Source organism: Centropristis striata, chromosome 8 (genome assembly GCF_030273125.1).
Source record: "Centropristis striata isolate RG_2023a ecotype Rhode Island chromosome 8, C.striata_1.0, whole genome shotgun sequence".
Lineage (NCBI taxonomy): Eukaryota > Metazoa > Chordata > Actinopteri > Perciformes > Serranidae > Centropristis > Centropristis striata.
The window spans coordinates 29,051,367-29,073,951 of record NC_081524.1 but is presented as its reverse complement, the minus strand read 5'-3'; the positions used below and the strand labels follow the sequence as shown (position 1 = coordinate 29,073,951).

Genomic DNA, 22,585 nt, shown 5'->3' with positions numbered 1-22,585 from the left:
GGATTCACTGAGAATGATTCATTATTGAGCTCACATGACTGTAATTAATCACAGCCCCCAAAATAGAGTTTAATGAGGCAGCTGGTTATGAGGGCAAAGCACAGAAACACACCTGTGAGAAATAAAGTGTGTTACATATGTGCAAGAAATTATTTACTTTTTAATCACTTAAAAAATAGATGTTGCCTAAAACTAATAACAGTGTAGTTGCTGAGCAACAGCAAAGTTTCACAGTCCAAATTTTAGAAACTATATTGTATATTATCAAATAATGCAAAGCCTCTGTGTGTGCTTGCTTAGGGGCTTTATTGGTGTTACACTGGTCATCATGAGCAAGCTGAAACATCAATTTGATTTATTATGCTCAATTGTCCCATCCAGCAGTCAGCAGTCCTCTGGATGCTGGTTCCATTATGTTTTAAGCTCAATAGAGAGCCGCTTTATTCCCAATACGCCCCAGTCAAACTGCTGCTACACAGCCTGACTCAGCTGAAACCACACAGCAACAATCAAATCCTGCAGGCTTATTGAAAATCCATCTCCATGCATTAATCTGCGCATTTCTTCGTGTATGTTCCTTTTGATTGGCATCTGAAAAATCTGCCTGTTTTCTCTGTCTATTAAATCCACTGCATTTACTATCTGTGCTACATATTCTCAGTGGGGAGGCTGTCATAAAAAAATATATGCTGATGCAGATGATGTCAGCATTTAACTGTATTGACCTGCTGTTCACATTTTAGTCCAGTTTTATTTTGAATCATTATTGGCTGTGGTGCGTTATTGTGTTTGCTGCTTTAACACACACACACACACACACACACACACTAATGATCAATAATTAAATTTTATTTATATATTATATTATATTTCTGTTCAATATTTTATATATCAGTGCATTAAATATACATTCGATCTAACAAAACATTGCAAAATGTTATTTAATGTTTATAGTAGAAATGATAATCAATATAGATTAGGAACTCGGGCTAGACAATTAATCTGAATTTTATCTAAATTGGCGCAATATTTGTAAGAGACAAAATTAGATGAAAATGGCCGACAAATTGTATTCTGCAGACCAAAGAAAAAGCTTTTGTTTGGTACAGATCCGTGCAAAAAGTCAAGCCATGATCATTTTATTACATGTTTCAATGACAGCGAGTGATGATTACACCCTCCAATACCGAATCAAATCATTAATCAATGTCAGTCCAAAAAAACTCATTATGATTATTTTCTTCCAAATAGTTCAGCCCTTTTATGTTACTGCTCTCTCTAGTTAGAAATGTATATCACATGACTGTGCGCTTGTGGTGTGCATGTGGTGATCTTTCTTTTTGCATTTTGAATTGCAGGATGGAAAAGGGATGGGAGAGCTCTCTCTCTTTCTCACCATCTTTACAGCACAGCACTATTCTACCTGGTAATCTATTTCAGTACTTTTAACCCATAAAGAACTCCTGATAGTGCCCCAGAAACATAATGGACAGCACGCTTCACAGATCAGCACCAGCCATTGACTATTCAGGCTTAGGGGTTGAACAGTGCAGGACACACACAAAAATTGGGCCCTAATAGGCAAAAACATGCCCCCAGTGATGAGAAAAAGATGGAATCAGTGGGGGGCATTTTGAGTATGGGTTTTAATAAATTGTCAGTACCATAAAGTTTCCTGTTCCCCTGGGTGCAACCTCGAGTATTCTAGTGAGACTCTTCTTACGTCCTACTTTTCTCTACCTGACCCTGAAAGAAGCTCACTATCTAGACTAGATGTGTCCCTCCCTCAGCTGAAAATCTATCTGTTAGCGAAGGATTTAAATAGGACATTTCACATCCTTGGATTAATCAACTTTTTTTTTTTGTTTTTTTTTATTAATAAATTTTATTAATAAAAGTGTCACATGTTTCCATAGCATTGGCTCTATAAGTAACATGTCAGCAGTCACTGTCCTACTTTTACTTCTAAAAAATACAAGTTTTGCTAAGATTTTTCTAAGCCTTGACACACTACCTTATTATCTTGATGGATACATGTATTTGGTGCAGCTACTTCTTACCTTAAGAGTTCAAATACACAGTACGATCCCAGGTCCACCGTGTTCAATGATAAATGTATATAAGTTTACTGAGATGGGGAATGTGTCACCTAAGTGACTATGCCCAGTATAGCCATATGTATACAGAAAAGAGAACAATGCTTCGGCCTCCCTGCTCTCTTACCTACACCAGATACTGACGTAGTTTTGGACCTCCGACAGACTGTTTTGTATGTGGTAAAATAGCTGAACTTTGAGCTTTCAGCCAAGGTAATTTATCTTGTGAGTTGAGTTGGGTGCCTATATCAGCAGCTCCTCCGCTGGCTGAGGCTGCTAATTAATCTCCTAGGGGGCCAGAGCAGACATGCTTCTCTCAGGATGATGCATGAAAGGAACACAGCAGCACAGGTACAACCGAGGCTGAGGGACAGCAGTGACCCACTGCTTTCTCCCCAACCCCTCCTTCTATTAACTCATTTCCTACTAACCAACGTGTGTATCTCATTGCTGTCATTATAGCCGCTCTGTCTTTTTCCTCACTTTCTCATTTCCCCTCGTCTTCTCTCCTTCATTTCTTCCAACAGCTTGGTAGCATCTCTTCCTTTTTGTATTTCCCTCTCCTCCACTTTTCTCTCTACATATCTTCTATAACAATTCTGTTGAGGACTCGTGACTGTTAATCAGCCTGAGCTCTCAGATGAGCCATCTCTGCAGTGACCTAAATATGTGTGAATAGACTTTTGGAGCGGAGCTTTTATACGTTTCAAATTCTATCAGTGAAGCCACTGCAGTAAACCAAGAATACACCGCACCAAGATGACCAGTAACCTACATGCACAAAATATTTGCGATGATAGTTTCCTCATGTAGTGACTCAACAGTGCAGAGATTAAGTTGTTTGGTAGATGCTCTCTTACAAATTCTTCAAGCGTTTCAACAGCAGAATTTTGGCATTTTCTTGATATAGCCTGATTCATCTGCCATCTCTGTTAAAGTGTGTGTTGTGTTCCATTCATTGTAGGCTTCTGCCATATGGTGATCAGATTGTGTATCAACACTAGAAGGAGCCAACAATTGTTTTTTCTTATGCCAATATTAAAACAATTTAATCTAACTTACTATCAAAATGAATCTGTTTTGAAGGTAATCCATTAATTACAAAGAATTTTGCAGTCTCTTATACAGAGCCTCCCCTGCTTTCCGACCACTCAGGAGCTGCAGGGAGCAGCTACTGTAACAGGAGCTACATTAGGTCGGCCCACACCAGCTACTGGGTACTGGCTAACTACAACAGATAATGGCAATGTTGTAGAGCTGCACTTCCAATTCACCAAGTCACGCCTCCAACACAGCAAATGTTAACTTTAAATGCATCATTATCAGTAGAATGGAGTGGCTAAACATTTGAAACAGGGGGAATGTGAAGAGTGCTAAGCTAAACCAGCTAAGAAAAAAACTGAATAGAGTGTGCATCACAACATTCGTGCGAAAGACAGAGTGAGCCTTGAGTGCATGAGCAGAAGTAGTGTAGGTTTAAATGTTGTAATGAAGAATATGACTAAATTAAGTTGAGTTAGAGCAGCAGGAATACACTATCAGACAGTAAACAAAGAAGTGTCAGCAACTATAAATGGGAAACTGTAAGACTGCCGCCTTTAAAAAGCCCAACAAATCAACACAGTATGAGATTCAAACTCACACTGCTGGCAATTAACAATAATGCCTGGTTCTAAGGTCTGATTGCATTTAAAACCCACTGTAGGATGCTACTGGATGCACTCATTTACTCTATACAGTATGTCATGTAAATGAAAGAGATGGCCTAGTATTACAGGGGTAGGGTTTCTGTGTCTTTGGTTACTGTACATTTTGTCCCAGATGCTGTGCACCTGCAGGTAAACTCAAGACAGTTTGGGGCTGCATTTTGCTATCATGTAGATGGAGTAGCATCTCACACATTGCAGTTCAAATCGGGTGAGGTTAGGTAAAGTATGAGCTAGGTTTTTTTGCCCTTGGTATGTCTGTTATATTTTACTGTCAGGCTTGATAGTAGCAAATGTATTTAAATAATAAAGACAATTTATTTTCCCCAGACATATTTGTATTAGAATCTCAGTTAGTTGTTAAGTTTCAGTCTCTATCTGTAGTGGTTCTACTAAAATCCTCATGTTCAAATAACTGATGACTTTATGTTTATTCACGAGCTGTGATGTGAATATCAGAGTTGGTGGACTAAATAAATTGTTTTCACACTGAGAGCAGCGTCTCTGACAGTGTACTTTGAGTTATCCAATAAATTACCCAATGTTCTTGTTTTGAAGACGTTGTGGTGATTATGCATGAGCATAATTTAGCTGTGATCCAAGGAAAACACCTATTGAAAAAAGATCCAAAGACCTATTGATGTTGACCCTGATCTATTGATGTTGACGCTGATCTATTGATGTTGACCCTGCAGGGTACACATGTACAGTAACATTGTAAGTTGTGAAAATCAAGTAGACACGTGAGCCCATGTGAGTGGAGGTACAAATACCTACCACATGACAAAAAACATTATAGGATGCTGTTGCTATGAAGAGTGAGCTGATTTACTCATGCACAGCTAAGAGCACACAACATCCTCTTTACATGTTTTGTTATTTTCATTAGCAGACTAGATGAAAAAGATTTTCGCATGGAATATATCACTTTAAGAATAATATGCATTTATCTCCACAAGCTCAGCCTAAAGACTGTTGATTCATGTTTAACCCTGCCATGCTCCACCAGCTGCTCTGTGTTTCCTGCCTGCAGTGTGGCTTATGCTCCACAGCCATATGTCTCCTTTGAGTCTTTGACTTGGACACAGTTTAAAATACACTTAAATATAGTTGTGTCCCACATTTCAGAACAGTACATGCTTTCCTTCCCTCTGAACTGGACTAAAATTGAACTTCCACCCTGCATTTTTAGATTTTAACCTGCTGCTAAAAATATCACTTCCTTGATTGTTTTGTCTTAAATGCTGACAGCACTACTCTGTGGCTGTCAGTCCAAGAGGAAGCCTGATGAGACATGCAAAAAGTACTGTGGTGAGTCATGAAGTGTGAGCATGATGCTGCTGCTCAAAACAACAAAAAGTGGTTAAAAACACACTTATTTCCTCTTTTAGCATGAGAAGTTATCATGCAAGAATGACATGTTTGTGTTGCCATTTTCCTACGCAAGAGAAGTTTTTACATATCACACTGGTTTGTTGTGACTGTAAGGCAGAAGAATCAGCTGGAGTGATGTCAGTAGTTTCTATCAGGATCTGTCTTATACACATATAAGGGCTTGGCAGTATTTGGATCCCCTTTCTCTCTCTCCTTATCCCTCCATCTGTTGCACTCCGAGTGTTTGCACCAGTGAGAAGAGCGAGGCAGCCAGGGCTGAGGCTGTTCCAACTGCTACACCTCCTGCACTCAAATGTGCTTCTCTTATACCTCACCTTCCACTGAAGGTGTGAACCTTTTCAGTGGAAGTCTTTTGTTCCATATGAAACGTGACTCATGTTTTCTGACCTTTCAATTACATTAACAGAGTTTACTTAATTTAAAGCTGTATTTATAACTGCTTTTATATTAAACTGATTTAAAGGTGTTTCTGCCAGGAGATGTCTCTATCGCTGTATGCAGAACATCTAGAAAGTTAAGGATAACAATATTTTATATTCTATTATTCTCTGGAGTTGGTGGAAACTTGCAGATCACATGAGGCTCACAGGGTCACACAAAAAACCCTCTTGTCAGTGAGGTTGCACAATATGAATTTTAACAGCCTGCTTCTCATGGCTGACACTGATTATATAAGTTAGACAATTTCCCTTTTGTGTATTTACAAAATAAGTTCATAACTTGTAGTTTATGCACAACTGAGGGTAAGAAAGGCGAGAAAGATGTTGCAATGTCTGACCTAACCGAAACGAACACTTCTGACTCTTCAGATCAATCAGACTGTTGAAACCAAATCATACAGGGTACATAGGGATACATGTAGCGGCAGTATGAGAGAGTATACCAGGGTTCCAAATGTGACGTTAGCTGGAGAAATCCTCCGCTTTCAGCAATAGAAAAGTGCTGGTCATCACATGCTATAAATTGTATGATTTGGTTGCTAAAGTTAACAGATGGAGCTTTGTATTTTCATCTTTGTGGCAATGATTGCAAATTGCAATTGTGTTGTCCTTCTCAGTTCTTCTTCACTGTGTTTATGGTCGATCGTAAAACAACTTTAAAGACACATAACGTCATCTTCTGTCTTGGCTGAATTTATCAGTTACGATTTCAATTATTGGAATAATAAATAATATAAATTTCACATAATGGGCCGATTATTTATTGACCATATATATGTGTGTGTGTCAACAGGGAGAGGCAACTGTATTCAAAACTACAATGGTGGCTCCTTAAGAAGTTATAGTAGATGATACAATAGTATCAGTTTTATCAGACTGGAGAGTATTTGTTCATTGAGAGAAGAGAACTGCACTGAAGGCTTATATATTATTATTAGGATAGATAGTGATAGACGGATGCATCCAATCACATGCCAAGTACTTTTGGAAAGTGCGTCCACTTTTCCAAAAAGTTTCTAATGACGTGTTTTGAGTAACAAACCATCTGTGGAGACCAAACCAGAGCAAAAAAAGAAAATTATTGACTTTTTACATTCTTCAGATAGACACAAACACAACTCCGAATTAAGTCTAATGCTGCTCCATGTCTGCTGGGTAGGTAACTCGCTAACACGTTGGACAAAACATATTATATAATATATATTATAATGAAGTTTAGTTTACATTTAGTGGCCAAAACTCTATGATCAAGCTTTAATGAATTATAAAGAGATTGAAACAGAAGTAAGCTCAAAGGTGATCTTATACCTTAATTTGTAATACATGCTACTTCCCTTCATAATGCTTGTCACAATTGAGCTACACGCAAGAAGGGAAGCTGCACTTCCAGACTGCAGGACTGGCCTAGATCAAGGTAGGCAGCAGGGAATGTAAACTGAGAGAAGAGAGAGTGTGTTTGCCTTCATTTGTGTCTGTACTAGTGCATGTCCTGGTGTGTGCGCATTTAAGTGCTCAAATATGTGTGTTTGCCAACATCCGTGCATATGAGTGCCAGGGTTGGAGCCCTCCATTAAGCTGTGTTTACAGTGTGTAGGGCCAGAGTCCCTCTCTGACGCTTGGCCTGGCCTGGGATCATCAATCAGAATGACTTCCGAAGGCTTCCACCTGTGATCCCTACCGCCTGCCAGACAGACCTTACGTTATGACTTCTGGGATATTACGCTCTCGTGTTGTTGTAGTAGAATTGGCAGGGTTCTTCAGATTCCTGCCCTCTGAGGTGCTTGTGAGTTTCAGGCATGTGGTCACTGTCATGTAGGTTTGTCATAGTTTGGAGTGAGACTCGATATGTTGCACAAAGTGCTTTAATCTGTACTGGTCATATTGTTGGGAAATCAGAGTTCCGTCGTGGCCTATAATGGAGACCTAGATTCTTACTTTTCTTTAGGCACAATTTTGAGCTTGTTTGAAGAGCTCTAATCTTGAATAAGTGGGATTTTAATTTGTGGATAATGTTAGATAGTTCCCATGTTGATTTCATTAAAGGTGCAAACACATCCACGTTCTATAATAAAAGGAGATGCATAAACTGTGACTAGCCTTATGTTTTTTTCTCCAGGTGTCGTGTAACAGTGAAAAATGTTGTAGTGACTGCGTCTCTATCTCTGTCCCTATGCAGTGGGTGGATGGGTAAGAATAAGCTGCACAAAAGGTGCTAAAGTTGAAACAAACAACACGTGCCGAACGTGTTGTCAGAGTGAGTAGCTAGTGAATCAGCTGTAGCCAAGTATGCAGTGACGGATTATCCTTGATATTGTATCTGGGCTTTGAACTACCTCACAGCATCAATAATAAAGACACATCCAGCAGCCAGAGGACTGTGTTACTTGAGAACCATGAGAGGCTTAAACTAAACAATAGGTATTATACTCCTATATGGGAAGAACTCCTCATTGTTTGTTATTTATGGTAGACAAAAAACTTACAATATAAAGTTATGATCAAGTTTTAGGGATTTTGAAGTTGATATTAAATGTTTGATAAAGAGAACAGGATAAATTGCCTGAACAGATGTAATTTTTACATCATAGCTTAGCATGCCAACATGCCAAACATCCAATAATTATCACTTAATACAAAGTACTGCCGAAGATGTTGATTTAGGTTGTTCATAATCCAAAGTACTGGACAGTTTGGCAAGATGATGGTACTATTTAAAGTAAGTGGAAATTGGCAGTCCACCCAGTAGTTAACAAAATATTTCAGTGATGATGAACCTACCCTCAGATTTGGCTATAGAGTCACATTGCTAGAATGCCTAAAAACCAAAGGGGGTGTTTAGGGGAGGACAAGTGAAGTCAATTCAACAGTTTCTAAAACATGTATTCCATATAATGGTCAGCAGGGGGTGACTCCACTGATTGTAGTCAGATTGTGTGAAAATCAATATGAAAATGACCCTACTTTTCACTCAATTTATGACCTTAGTAAGCACTCTCCTAATGAGTTTATGGTCTCAATGGCTAGTTTCAAATCTTCTTAAATACAGAAAGATGATAAAGCAGGGTATGATTAGTGCAGGGCTACCTTATTATTTACAAGTTGCTACCACAGTACTCTACAAAATGCAAAGCCTTGAGGTTTGAAAACTGGAGTCCACATACCAATGGATGACTACATCCATTATTTTATACAGGCTATGTTAAAAAGCCTACAACATACACATTATTCTCTCCAAGATAGAAATTCTTCTTTAAATAAGCTGTGTTTCTGATTCACACAATCTGAAGGTTAATGTTATTCAGCAGGAGCCCTAAATTTATAAAGAAAGACTGTAGCCATGCCCATTAGGAATGATCTGAGTGTTTGTATTGCAATTGTGTGTGATTGTTCAATGTCCCCCTAGCTGCAAAAGTGAAGTGTTGTTTTGGGCTGTGCTGACCTAGATGAAACCTGCAAATGGATGCCGTGCATTAAGAGGCTTCTATGTGGAAGTAGGTTGCAGTGTCTCTTAGGGTGGAACTTTTGCCTCAGCTATAACACTACAGGGAGCGTGCTATATTTATGATGGTGCAAAGAAGCACCGTAATTGTCTTGTCCTGTGCCTATTCTGCCAGACCCACGTTCAGAACAAAAGAGTCACAGTTGGTTCACTAATAACAATATGTTAAAGCAGTACAGTTTTTTTTTTTTTTTTTTACCAGTCTGCAGTAGTGACAGTTGGTTTAGTTTAAAGCCATACATGTGCTGCATGTGTTACCCTTCACACACCATGCCAGTAGCAGATTTATTAGTATTTCAGGGACCACCTGGGAAGAAACCTTTTATCTCAGCATCACTGTTGTGTCTTTCTGCTCTGGATTGTTTAAAGTAGACTGACCTTGGGTGACCAAGAGGTTTGTTTGGATAGGTTTGACCCTAATCCAAACATAGAGCTTGTCTGATTGTTTGAACGTGTGGTTTGTAATTGATCAATGGGGGAACTGCATTTCTCGTAACACAACATGTCACAGAGACATATGAAGTTTTCAGGTTGAGCACGTGAATATTTTCATCCACTTCACACTCACATTTCAGCTACTGTGAAAAGAGCCTGCAGTGTTTTCCTGCCAGCGCACAGCACAGCTGTGGTATTGTAGCTCTGGATGAGAGAAAAAAATAAAGTAGAGTTTGGCACGTGAACTTTGAGTAAACGCCATGTCGCTGAAGCCCTCTTATAGAGACGCAGGGCTGTTGGCAGACCTAATGACAGCTTGTTTTCACTGGCCTGTGTGGATAAGATGGGGAGAAAGAGGCATGGTGACACAGGGGATGGGGAGAAAAGGAAAATAACAGTGATGAATAGCACAAAAATAAATAAATAGAAGGATTGTAAAGAGATAAGAAACAACAAAAGGAGATGTTAAAAAAACTGGTGAGAAACGAAGTGGGGATGGGGGCTCAGTATCTCTGGGTAGAGCTCATTCACCCGCAGAGCCAGCCGAGGTGCGCTTGAGCAGCCTGGCTCTCTGATTGGTGGTGCGCGATGCAGCTCTCTCCCCTCCCCCCTGAAGAAAGAGGTGCAGTAGGAACGTCAGACCCAGACAGCGCAAGACTCAGCTACGGAGGCAACATTTCACTGAAGCTCTTCCTAAGATGCAGTCTGCAGAGCATTTAGGGACAGACTAGATGATAGCACAGACCTGATCTCCTGCAGCATTATACTACTGGCCTTAGGAATTTATCACACAGATTAGATTTGAGTTTATTTTTAAACATTTTACAAGCAAGATCAGCTAGAGAAGGCAAAGCTGACGTCTAGTGCATTTGATTCACCGCATTGAGAAGGACGGTCGCTGGTCACCATGGGCAGGCAGGGGCACGATACCTCTGCGCCGGTTCCAGGGATGCGTATCCAGCGCTCCCAGAGCAAGATGAGCCTGTCTGCATCATTTGAAGCGCTGGCTGTCTATTTCCCCTGCATGAACTCCTTCGATGAGGAAGATGGAGGTAAGATGACATCTGGGGAAATGTCCCAGCAGCAGCAGCAGCTGCCGGCTGGAGGCATGCAGTGCTGTTTAAACTGAGGGATGACAGAGAGGGGAGATGGATGATTTAGGATTAGTGGGAAGATGCAGAGGTATTGATCGTGGGGAGAACTGGGGCAGAGATGGGATTAGTTTAATTAGAATGACAGCGTAGTTCAGTTAGGATAATAATGTGAGGCTTGAGCTGTGTGTAACATTCAGAACTGAAAGCCGATATCTATGCCTGCAGTCAATCTATCATCCAGACTATCAATTTATTGTAAAAATCGACATACTACTGCCAGCGGTTGGGGTGATAACATGGATGTTTATAGAAACCAGTCTGCTGACATATTCCACTCATGCTAGTCAATATGTCATGTTCCCTTGATGGTTTTCTGGCTCTATGAATGAAAACAAATGCTTTAGTAGCTTGACTGAATCATTGTTTAGTATCTGGTGGGTGGTAGTGTTTAGTGGATTACAACATTGCTCTATGACTGTTCCTGTGAATTTCGTAAATAGTAATGATGACTCCTACTGTATATTTTTATATTTATGCCTCCCAGGATGCTGTTATCATTTCCTTTTCTCGTGGCAGGGGATTTATTTACAGAGAAATAGAATAGGTCATGGATTTGCAATGCAGAAGATTTACTATTTTATACCTTCACTTATCTACATATTTGTGCCTGATCACACAGGCTTTTTTTAGCTACAGCCTCACACACACTTGTGCTCACACTTCCACAGTTGGCCATTGAGCAGCTCCACTAGTCATTGTCTTTTCCTGTCTGGCAAAGACCACATCTGAGGGCAGTGACCTTCTGGTGGTGAGCCAGTCCGTCTCACTTTTAGGCCGCTGCTGCTTCATGTTGCCAGATACTTTACAAAAGTGCTTGGCCACCACATTCTCCAACCAGTGTTAATAATGCTCCTGTCATACACACATTTATCTCCTCTGCCACTAGATAAAGTGCAGGTTTGTGTATGTTTGTCTATTATGCAGATACATATGTGTGCATAGTCATGGGAACAGAATTTTGTCATTTTTGTCATGATCTTTAAAGTCTGTATTATGATGTGTCCGTGGATTAATTTATTTCAATTTGTAGAAAGAGAAAAAATCAGCCTTTCGTCAAAGCAGCTCTTGTAAAGTTATAATTGTATAAGATCATGATAATAAGTATTGTAAGGGTTATATCTGTGATTTTGTTCTTTCTTATTAATCAGCAGTATTAATAATAACATATGCATATCTTAATTTGCACAACGGAGCAGTAAAACCGATTTCCCCTGCTTGAAAATGTTGTGTTTTTAATGGTCATTGATAACATCTGACTGGCCGCTGAATGGCTGAGGTCTGTGAGCTGCGGTTTGCTACAGACGTCAGAGACGACCTCTGCGGCTCCGTCTCCTATTGTAAAGCGTGAAGAGCAGGAAGAGGAGGCGGAGGCCGGCTGAATGACTGAGATTTCAAGGCTGAAAGGCTCCATGTGTGTTTGTGCCTGTGTGAGATAGGACACAGGATCATCGCTCTTCTCTTCAGCTACAGTACGTTCATGACTTGACAGGGAAGGAAAGAGGAGGGAGAGTGAAGACAGCATGCGCCACAAAGGGGCCCGTGGTGGTGCTGGATTAGGAATGCTGCAGTCTAGATGTGATTCATCCATGCAAAGAGGGAAATGATTAAGTGAAAATTACATAAGGTCCATGGATAGCACTTTTGTTTGTCATGATTTTGCACCTGGGGGTTGCAAAAAATAAAGTGACGGTAGCTCTGTTATTACATTTGTCTGGCTTTGTAGTCATTATCTGACCTCTGGGAAATAACATGATGCCCTCATTTTGCATTTGATTACACATGTGAACATTTTTTTCATAATTTTTTGATGATTAGTCTTTGATCATAGCCATTCACAATTTCATGCTTAAACTTAGATATTATTTATATATTTCAGGTGTAACTGGCTGATATGCCAGTTTTACAGAGCTAAGTGGCTAAATATCAAGTTAAGTATGGAATACTGACACACTGATTTTTAAAACCAGTCTGCTTCTCATTTTACTTCCCACGCATCTTTGCTATATGTTGTGATAACCTGCTGTGTTCTCACATTAAAGGAGACGTAGCTAGCTTTTTTCTCTGTGTGTGCTGGTTGTCAGGTGTGTGCCAGGTGGCGCATTCACACTTAAGTGTAGGTATGTGTACGTCTGTCACAGGCACAGTCACGTGGCACCACACGCAGGCTGTCATACAGGCTGGGTGGAGATGAGCAGCTAATGGTTGGAGTCAGCTGTCGTCTTGGATCAGTTAGGATGTGGGGGGCATACGCTGGCTGTTTATGGGTGGAGCATGGACTCACTATGGCTCCCACAAGACCCCCGTAGGCAGTCAGGACCTCTAACCAGAGGAGGGCCGTACATGTTGTTCAGTTCAACAGATACACGGAGCCATAACTCTGTAGAGCTGGTTAAAGTAACCTTGTTTGATTGTTACAGGGAAAATTGCCTGATCCATGCCAGAGTACACTATATTTACGTCATGGTATAGAGATTGATTTCCATTCGCAGAGCAGTCTTTGTGTTTTGTTCTCCCTCTGGAAATATGTTTCTATAAGCAGATGAAAGCACTGGAAAGTCAGTTATAATCCGTGTGAGTGCAACTCGCTGCATGAGTCACAAAATGATGCAATGTCTTTGACTGACAGTCTCTTTCTCTCTCTCTCTCTGTCCCTCTCTTTTCTTTGCGTGTGTCATTGTGCGTGCAGAAGCGGGAGGTAAGAAGTTACGCAGCACGATCCAGAGGAGTACGGAGACGGGCCTGGCGGTGGAGATGAGGAGCAGGATGACTCGGCAGGCCAGCCGGGAGTCCACAGACGGAAGCATGAACAGCTACAGCTCCGAGGGAAAGTAAGGACACTGATATTCTGAGGACAGCAGTTTGAACATGCACAGCAAACAGCGCAAAACCTGATTTATATTCGATTTCAGTCTTCCTAATCCCCATGACTTTAAATATCCCAAGTTTGCTCAACTTCAGCTTTGTCTTCTATGAGTAAAACTAAAACTTTCATCACCGTGGTAACCAGTGTGTCTTCCTCTGTTTCAGTCTCATCTTCCCTGGTGTCAGGCTGTCCTCAGATGCGCAGTTCAGTGACTTCCTGGATGGTCTCGGCCCCGCCCAGCTGGTTGGACGACAGACGTTGGCTACTCCACCTATGGGTGAGAACAAAGTTCTTTACAGAAAGTTCTATACAGAACATAAACATGGTGTTTGGTAGAATAGGTCTTGTTAGTTATGCATTATTTTACATAATACATATATAAACTTGCAGTTTTCTAACTTATATCATATATTCTGATAAATACCAGGTCAGCAGTGTGCTAAAAAATGATCTTTGGTCCCCAGGTGACATCCAGATCGGTATGGTGGATAAGAAAGGAGCACTGGAGGTGGAGGTCATCAGAGCCCGTGGCCTTGTAGGAAAACCAGGTTCCAAGGCACTGCCAGGTGATTTAAGTTCTCATTCGATTCAAAGTAAATGCTGATGTATAATGAACTAGAATGGAGCTCCGCCAAGGCATCAGAAAGATGGCAGAAAGTTATTTTTTCAGATTTTTGGTTTGTTCACAAGCTTTAAATTATAAACTGGATGCTGCAAAGAACATGTGTTTGCTCAATTCCCCCCTGTATTTTATTGCTTAGTGCATTTAAACAACATAGCTTAAATGTTTCCAGTAACAGAGCAGCTGAGCCATGAAATGTGCACTAAATTTTAGCCAACTTTCCTCATTCGGGAACTAATTTAAAACAACATGAATGCAACACAAATGCCTTATCCCGCAATTTTAACAAAAGTCCCATGATTCAGATCTGCTCCAACTTTAATTGTTTATTCCTTGGCCAATGCTACACCCTGCCACCAAGTTTCATAAAATCAAGCCAGTAGTTTTGGAAAAGCATTTTTCTTTGGGGTGTGGTATAAGAGTAAGAGTTTGTGCATATTGTAGCATTTTTTTGACTCTCCTCTTTCCTCCTCTCCTCTTATTCAGCACCATATGTAAAGGTCTACCTTTTGGAAAATGGAGTCTGCATAGCCAAAAAGAAAACAAAAGTAGCAAGAAAAACCTTGGATCCTCTTTACCAGCAGCAACTGCCGTTTGAGGAGAGTCCAGGAGGGAAGGTTTTACAGGTAAGCAATTAATTCAAATCAATCTCACTAAAACAACTTAGTTTCTCACTGTTTAAACATGTCTCATCCTTTTCATTTATTTATTTTTCTTCTCTGCAGGTCATCGTTTGGGGCGACTATGGACGTATGGACCATAAATCATTCATGGGAGCAGTTCAGATACTGTTAGATGAGCTGGACCTGTCCAACATGGTGATTGGCTGGTTTAAGCTCTTTCCTCCTTCCTCATTGGTGGACCCTACTCTGGCCCCACTGACACGAAGAGCTTCCCAATCCTCACTGGACAGTTTCTCTCGATCATAGCAGCGTGTGGACTGATAGCGTTGTTGTAGCAGCCAGTGTTGCGATTACAGGTCACGCCCCCCGGTTACACTGCATGCTTGATGTTGTGTCTTCTGAGCCTGTTTCTAGGGGTGCAAACGTGATTCTGTGTTTTGAGCAAAAACGTCGCACACATTGTGCACGTGGCGAAGCGTGTTGCAAGCGCCTGGCGGCTGGGGATTGCCGGGTGTTGTTGTTGTTGTTTGGAGGAAGCTGGAATGAACTCCTTAGCACGAGGAATCCGTCAGTTCCAGGTTTTCATCCAATTCGAAGCCATGGGGGTCAGTACTGGGAACCGCTAAACAAGTTCTTCAGAAGCCCTTTTCGAATGAAAAATAAATGTTTTTCTTTCTTTTTTTTCTTCTTTTTTTCTTTTTCCTTTTCATTTGTTTTTTGTTTTTTGTTTTTTTGTTTTTTAATGTCAATGTACTTGTATCTGAAGGGGGTGACAGTGTTTCTTACCAGATGCTTGGTCACGCCACGCCAACAGACCTAGCTGTGTAGATGGAGTTTTGGAGACCATCACTTTGGGTGAGGTGTGTCCCAGCTTGTGTCCACACTCCTCCAAACCCCAAAAGAAATACCACACATACTCTAGGTTTATGTACTGAATCAAACTGTACTGGTAAATCACCAGAAAGACTTCAAAGTTAATCAGAGGCAATATTGAAGTGGCTACCATCAACACTCCAGAATATACAGTAACGATCCAAACCCCATGAAAAGATGTACAATCTACCATCATTCTTTCTCTGTTGATATATTGTATGAAAATTAAATGAGAAAAAACAATATTTTTTTCCCTTTTAGTTCATTTGCATGGACACAAATTTAGCTGAATTTAAAAAAAAAGAAAAAGAAAATTATTTTCTTGAGGCTGCAACTTGCAAAAAAAAAAGATGAAGAAAAATAAAACAGATCAGCCATTTTCAACAATTTATATTATTTTTAAAGATAAATTTCACTAGTGCATGGTTTTCAAGGGGAGTGAATGCAACATCGTGATTAAAAAAAAGACATTGTTTATCATTCTTTAGACCATTCATGAGTCTGTGTTTTGCAGACATGCAGATAAGGGAAACTTAAAGGAAACTTTTGGAGCTATTTAACAGAAAATGTTTATGTGACAAAAAGTGATAATGAAAATAAATGTAAATTATTTATTTCATTGTAAAAGGCTCATGCCTTATAAAGATGAACATTATGTGCAAATTGTACATGTTTCTCTTTTTCTTCCTTGTCCCAGGGTACTTCAGGGTACTATTCATTGCTACCATTGTTCAGTCCCCTGATATTGTCCAGATTTTAGGACTGTTGGTTATTTTACAGTTCTGTATTGTTTCAGTATGTATTTTATTTTGGATTTGATTTGTTTAACAAGCATGTTGAAAAGGATTTTCTGCAACATGGCTTGGGCACACCTTACAGTAACTCAGCATGTTTTGATAAAGATGATATTTGGAATTTTTGCAGTTTCTTGTACAGTGCATGTCAACTTCATTACTTTTCTCCCTCACCTTAAATTGAAATCTACAGCAAATTAGTTCTTGGTCTTCTGCGGCCAATTATTGAAGTTTTAACAAAAACATTCCACCCCCAAGGTCATATTTTCTTTCAGGTTTTTGAGAAAAAAAAGTGACAAGGAAAATATTTTATATTTAATGGAGGTTGACGAAACAGTTGTGATTGCAAGTGTATTTTATTTCAGTATTGTTGACGAACATGCAAAAATAATCTGTATTGGTACAGCAAGAGGTCTATACCTAATCAAGAGGCAGCAAACATGCAAGAGATGTATGTTGCTGTGGTTCAATTTTACAGGCACTGTTTGTGAAGATGAGCTAATCACAAGTTCAAATAACAAGGGATATTGCCACAGATTTTTTTTTCTTGTTTTAATGAAAATGAAATTAATTTACTATATTTTTGTTAGTTTTATTTAAAAGCCAAGACCAGTTTATTTTTTATTTTCTATTTTTAGTAATTATAAAATACTTCTCATGTCTGGGAAGTATATGAATCTTATAGTTGCAGTATGTCTGAATGAAATTTAACTGAGGCATTATTCCTTTTCCATAATGACAATAATACGTTTTAATGTCCAAGAAAACCTTGTCGCTGTAACAAGCTACAGTATATATTTTCATTTTAATTTTCATTGTACATACCTTTAGATGTCAGAATTTGAATAAACAAGCTACCATGAATAGATTGATAGACTCTTTTGGAACAGGAAAAATGCCTCACGTGATGACAAAGACATATGTTATTTATCCTTTTGAATGCCTTTTAATTTTCTCTTTTTGGTGCAATGTGTTAATGCCAAGGCTATGTCTTGGTTAAGTATGGTTGAGTACAGAGATTTATGTAAGTTATTTTTCAAATTAAAAATAAAAAATTGATATTACACTGATGCCAAGAGTTGGGTTGTGATAAGATCGCGCACACACACACACACACACACACACACACACACACACGGCTTGTTAGATACATAAGAAAAAAATATTAGTCTTGTATGATAGTATGAGTCAGTCTATAAAAACGTTGGATCCTTCAATTCCCATGACGCACCCTATTGGATCTTTGGTCCCCCAGCTGGTTAATTCCCACATGGACTCAATGGCCCACTTTGTCACGCAGAGTCCATGTTATGAATTTGTAGACCGTGATAAATCATCAGGGTCATAATTTCAGACATTATACAACCGACCATATGGTCCAGCATATTCAAATGATGATACAGTTGTTTTTATGAATTAGATGTGAGTGTTTGATGGCCTCATTTATCAGAAATTGTCACCATTTGAAAGCCTTGGAATGGACACAGTCAGGACAGACCTGTGATATATGTGTTATAGGCTCACTTGTGGAAAGGCAGGAGGTAAGATAAGAGCTATCCTGATATGAAGCTTACCTCTCTTGTTTCTAACACATAGTTAGGTACCTGGTTAACAAGACGGACTAGCTAAGCTTATTGTTACCGGTTCAAACAATACAAACCTGTACTGTAGCTAATATGCTACGTTAGTTAAGTAGTAAACTTAGCTGGCCAGTAAGGCCAAAAAAATGTGGTCCTTGTTTTACAAACCTTATCACTTTATATAGCTTGACAAATGACATGTTTTTAACATTGTTTGTTTTGCTTCACTAAGGTTTTACGTCATATTTTTGTGTGTGTGTCCAGGAGCTAGCCTGGCCAGGCTAGCTCCTGCTCAAATGTTGTTGCAGTAATCCCCCAGCTGCAATGACGATGCATAAACCAAGCCCCCAGGAACAGCGCCAGAGTTTGAAGCAATGCTGACAATGTGGCTAAATGGTGCAATTACTACTTCTAGATCATCAAGTGAGGCCATGGGGCCCGAAAAGACTTCTCCATATAGGCTTACATTAGGACAGAGATTTCTGTAAATCAGCGGTTAATTTTTCCTAGGTACGTACATCAACTTCCCAGTAACACTTCTATAGTTATTATTCAATTGAAATCTTTGTGGCCTGTAGAGTTTATTAATCACTAATCCGTAACCAGAGTTTTCTTTCCTCCTCCGTTCATGTGAAAGTGAGGCTAAAAGAAAGTGTGCTTGTTCTGTAGATGTGAATTAAACACTAAAATCACACTTTTTTTTGGCTTCATGCCCCACATACAACATGCCCAACAGGACTTTTCAGGAGGGGGAGCTTAAAAAGACAGGCACCTACACTGAACTGTACAGACAGAAGGTTATTATAGGTTTATTCAGACAGACAGTGTAAGACAAACTTTTGGTTTTTTTAACAAAAGCATGTAAACATGTTCTAGTAGCAAACCAAAATATGTATGAACCTGAAAATGAGCGGACTATGACTCCTTTAAGTTAAATTAGCGCTCAACATCAAGTTGTTATTTTCACTGTTGACTTGAACTCCGATGACGATATTATAATTTAATAACTTTTCAATATAACAGTATTGCTGTGAAGAGTCTTCTCCACCATTACCTGCCCCTGTTATTTGGAGTTTTTATCAGGTTTGCTGCAATTGGAATATCTTCAGGTGTATACACCAAGTAATTTGAACCTATTCTTACATTAATTGCATACATATTTACAATTCTCTACAAATACAGAAGAACAAAAAAGTTTCCCACACTGTCAGAATCTGAGCTTGTTAGTTCCTTCTGCTTTTGGTTAAAAGATAGGGATGACTGAGAAATGACAAATGACTGAGGTTTGAGGGCACAGAGGAGTTCCCCTTTTTTAGCTGTATTTAAGGAGACTGCAAAAACAAAAAACATGCATCAGAATAGATGTCGAGCTCTACACAGCAGGTTTGTACTTTGTGATTTAATTTAATTAATATACATATTGGGTTTACCCCCATCGTCTTCTTCAGTATCCAGGATGTTACTCTCATGGACTGTAATTAAACAGAGCCTCGAGGACATGGGTTTTCTGGCTTTGGATGTTTTCACAACTGGTAAAAGGGATGGCTTTCAAAGAACTCTCCTCCTCCTCCTCACCTGTAGCTTCTCCAGCCTCCTGCTCAGCTCCCTGCTCCTCCTGTACCTCCTCTTCAGCCTGAGCTATGAGCTAGCAGTAGCTGGAGGGATTGCTGGCTGCTTTGGGATACTACTGACAGTTGCCCTCTTCTTATCAAAGAGAGTCAGGTGCTTAGGGACTCTGTTTGTCATCTCTATTTTCATGAAGAAGAGTCGCAACCTGCTCCTGACTGCCGGGACCAGTTTAGTAGTTCTTAGAAATATCCGCAACACATTGGAGAACCTCACAGGCCTGGTCAGGAGTATGATTTGCAACCTAAAGGCCAAGAAAGCAGCCATCATTGGACCATTCAGTAACTACGTTAAGATGTTGAAGTGGTTAGGAAACGTGCTGAAGGGGGTGACAGATTTAGGGGTGGTGAACTTAGACCCCCAGCTCAAGATCACACCCAGACTGGAATCAGAAAAACTCAGGGGGAGACTGAATGAGGCAGAGCAGACGCTGAATGACACTGTGAGGCATGTTCAGTCCCTTATGAATACTGTCTCCTCTGTGACCGACAAGATGTTTCCTGCCATCAGCTTCCTGGTGCTCATGATGTTTATAGCGCTGCATATAAAAAAATACTGCAATGACATGAAATATGAAAACAGATTCATGAGCAGCAAATTTGTTCGTTTTGATGAGAAGCAGAAGACGGAAGGAAAGCCCCACGTCCTCCCCCTCACAGCAGAGGAAGAGAAGCTGTACACCTCCATCCCCTCGGCCCGTCCCACCACCAGAGAGGGGAGAGCTATGCTGAAATTTGGAGTTCCAGTTGTCTCCCATGTTGTCACATGGGTGATATTCATAACTGTGGACGCCTTGTTGTACTGCTTTGTCGATATTGTAACAGTAAAGTTATCAGAGCTGGAACCATTCCATGTCCCGCTGCTGATGAGCATCAAAGTAAGTACATACCTTTCTGCATTTACAGTTTTTGTTCCAGTCAGACAGCCACTAAATATTCATTCATTCATTATTCTTCACAGGGCATTGCAACTTTAATAGGTATATCGCTTGTTGAGGAAAACCATCAAAAAGACTTTTCCTACTCTGTGACCCTGTTTGAGAAGAAGTGTCTTCCTAAACCCAAGCTGCTGCTCCATACCTCCATAGTTCCTTTGGCTGCAATCCTGCTCACCCTGCTCATTATGGCTCTGATGGCCGCCAAAGTGGCCCAGCTCAGGCTGATGGTCTGTGAGGGATTCTTCTCCACAGCTGCGGAGAAGAGAGTGGAATACCTGCATGCCAAAATCCTGAGGAAGAGATTAAAAAAGAGGAGGGAGAGAAACAACTGCAGGCTCACATCACTTTACTTTAAGGTATGCATTAGTTCATATCACTAGTGAAAGGGCACCAATTATGCTTTTCCTTGTTTTTCTGAAATAAATATAATGTCTGATATTCATATTAATGTGGCCAAAGTGTCAAATAATGCAGCAATGTGTAGAAGTAAAACAAAATGAAATTTCCCAAAAAAATTTCTACCCTCAGCTCAAATAGATGTCAGTTTGTCTCGGGTTTCTATGTTAATCTATATCATGTAGCTACATGCTAACGTCAAGTAAACTTGTAGTCTTGGTTGTCGGAAGTCTCCCACATTTGGATCACTTTCCTGCTGGAACATTTTCGATAGTGTAGGATTTTGTTAAGAATGTGTTGTTGGTAAATTCCCACAGAAGAAAGTGCTGCTAAACTCAGTTACAGTCGTTTCTCTGACTGCTCCGGATGTCTGGACGTACAGAGACGCTGGGAGCACAGGTGCAAAAGACCCCTCTCATACAGTCATGGACAGTCATGGACTGTACGAGAACAATAAAGTGTTTTAAAAACATGTAAACATCTAGTAGTAGAAACCCAAAATGTATGAATCTGAATATGAGAATAACAGGTCCTCTTTAAGTTTGTCATTATTTGGCTTCTCTTTTCAGACACATTTCTGGTGCCCGCTGCTCTTCAGGCCCAAAGAGGATCCACAAAGTATTGTGTGAGACAGTGATTCATTCTACTGCATGATATTTTTATTCTATGAATAAGAAAGCACACAGTCTCCAGTTGGGGACAACTTTGAACAACAGATTCTACGCCTCAATTAACCTGTTATTACAGCATCACTTTGTAATCCAACTTTTACCTCTAGAAAAACAACCTCATTGTCAATGCACAAAGGCAGTCACAAGCCATCCTCTCTGTCTGAGAATCATCTCTCTATATTCCTCTCTGGAGGAAAATAATGCCCTCAGCTGCTGCAGTCAGGTTTAAACCTGGTCTGATAACATTGAGATGCACTGTTTGTACTCTGTTCAAAGCATTTTGAGACTGTTGATTGTAATATTCTGTTAAATAAGCGCCTTTCCACTATTTTTGATGATTCTGTTTACAGCCGGTTAAAAAAAACGGATGATTCTGCTCGAGTTGTTGCAGATGGTTGACCAAAGCATCCCACAAGGCTCAATATTAGGCCCTCTAATGTTTATACATAAATAATATTTATCTTCCATCCGAACACGTTCTATGTTTTTTTAATGCTCCCTCTCTGATGTATACTACTGCAAATCTAATAAACACAGTACCATATACAGACATTTTTTATATAGTGCATTTCACTATACTTTCTATATTTATACTGTATTATGGGTATTCTGTTTTCAAATTCAATAGCTCTAAAGATTTTTCATACCAACTCTGAACTATGGGTGTATTACACTGTTTAATACCTGTTGTTTGAATGATTGTCTTGTTGTGATATTGTGTACATGTATTTATTTAAATTACATATATAAACATTTTATACTAATGGAACATAAAAACAATAAATAATCATTGTGATTCATTACTTATCTCTACCTGTACTGTCATATTGTTATTCATTAAGCACCAAATTGAGTTACATCACATTACATAACTG

General features: G+C 39.7%; 2 protein-coding genes across 6 annotated transcripts in view; both read left to right on the top strand.

Moving 5' to 3' along the window:
* rims2a (regulating synaptic membrane exocytosis 2a) overlaps positions 1-17,571 on the top strand; it is a 155,522-nt gene extending 137,951 nt beyond the window's left edge. For 4 of the 5 annotated variants that reach the window (XM_059339740.1, XM_059339741.1, XM_059339738.1 and 1 more), the window contains 5 exons: positions 13,412-13,553; positions 13,753-13,865; positions 14,053-14,154; positions 14,697-14,836; positions 14,936-17,571. In XM_059339740.1, the coding sequence (XP_059195723.1) occupies positions 13,412-13,553; positions 13,753-13,865; positions 14,053-14,154; positions 14,697-14,836; positions 14,936-15,139 (701 nt within the window). In that variant the 3' untranslated portion in view covers positions 15,140-17,571. Of the gene's footprint in view, positions 1-7,120; positions 10,624-13,411; positions 13,554-13,752; positions 13,866-14,052; positions 14,155-14,696; positions 14,837-14,935 lie in introns of those variants that run through there. The other variant, XM_059339739.1, reaches the window with a different exon arrangement.
* A 2,007-nt stretch (positions 17,572-19,578) lies between these two features.
* LOC131976748 (dendritic cell-specific transmembrane protein) lies at positions 19,579-21,668 on the top strand. The gene is made up of 3 exons (XM_059339902.1): positions 19,579-20,583; positions 20,667-20,999; positions 21,609-21,668. Exons 1-3 carry the CDS (start codon positions 19,579-19,581, stop codon positions 21,666-21,668), a joined length of 1,398 nt encoding a protein of 465 aa, XP_059195885.1.
* The last annotated feature ends 917 nt before the right edge of the window (positions 21,669-22,585 follow it).

What these genes read in the sequence shown, in the direction of transcription:
- LOC131976748 (XM_059339902.1), top strand. Translation starts at nt 19,579, where the DNA reads ATGGGTTTTCTGGCTTTGGATGTTTTCACAACTGGTAAAAGGGATGGC. An exon ending in CGCTGCTGATGAGCATCAAA is followed by an intron (nt 20,584 to 20,666) that starts GTAAGTACATAC and finishes TATTCTTCACAG; the next exon opens with GGCATTGCAACTTTAATAGG. An exon ending in TCACATCACTTTACTTTAAG is followed by an intron (nt 21,000 to 21,608) that starts GTATGCATTAGT and finishes TTCTCTTTTCAG; the next exon opens with ACACATTTCTGGTGCCCGCT.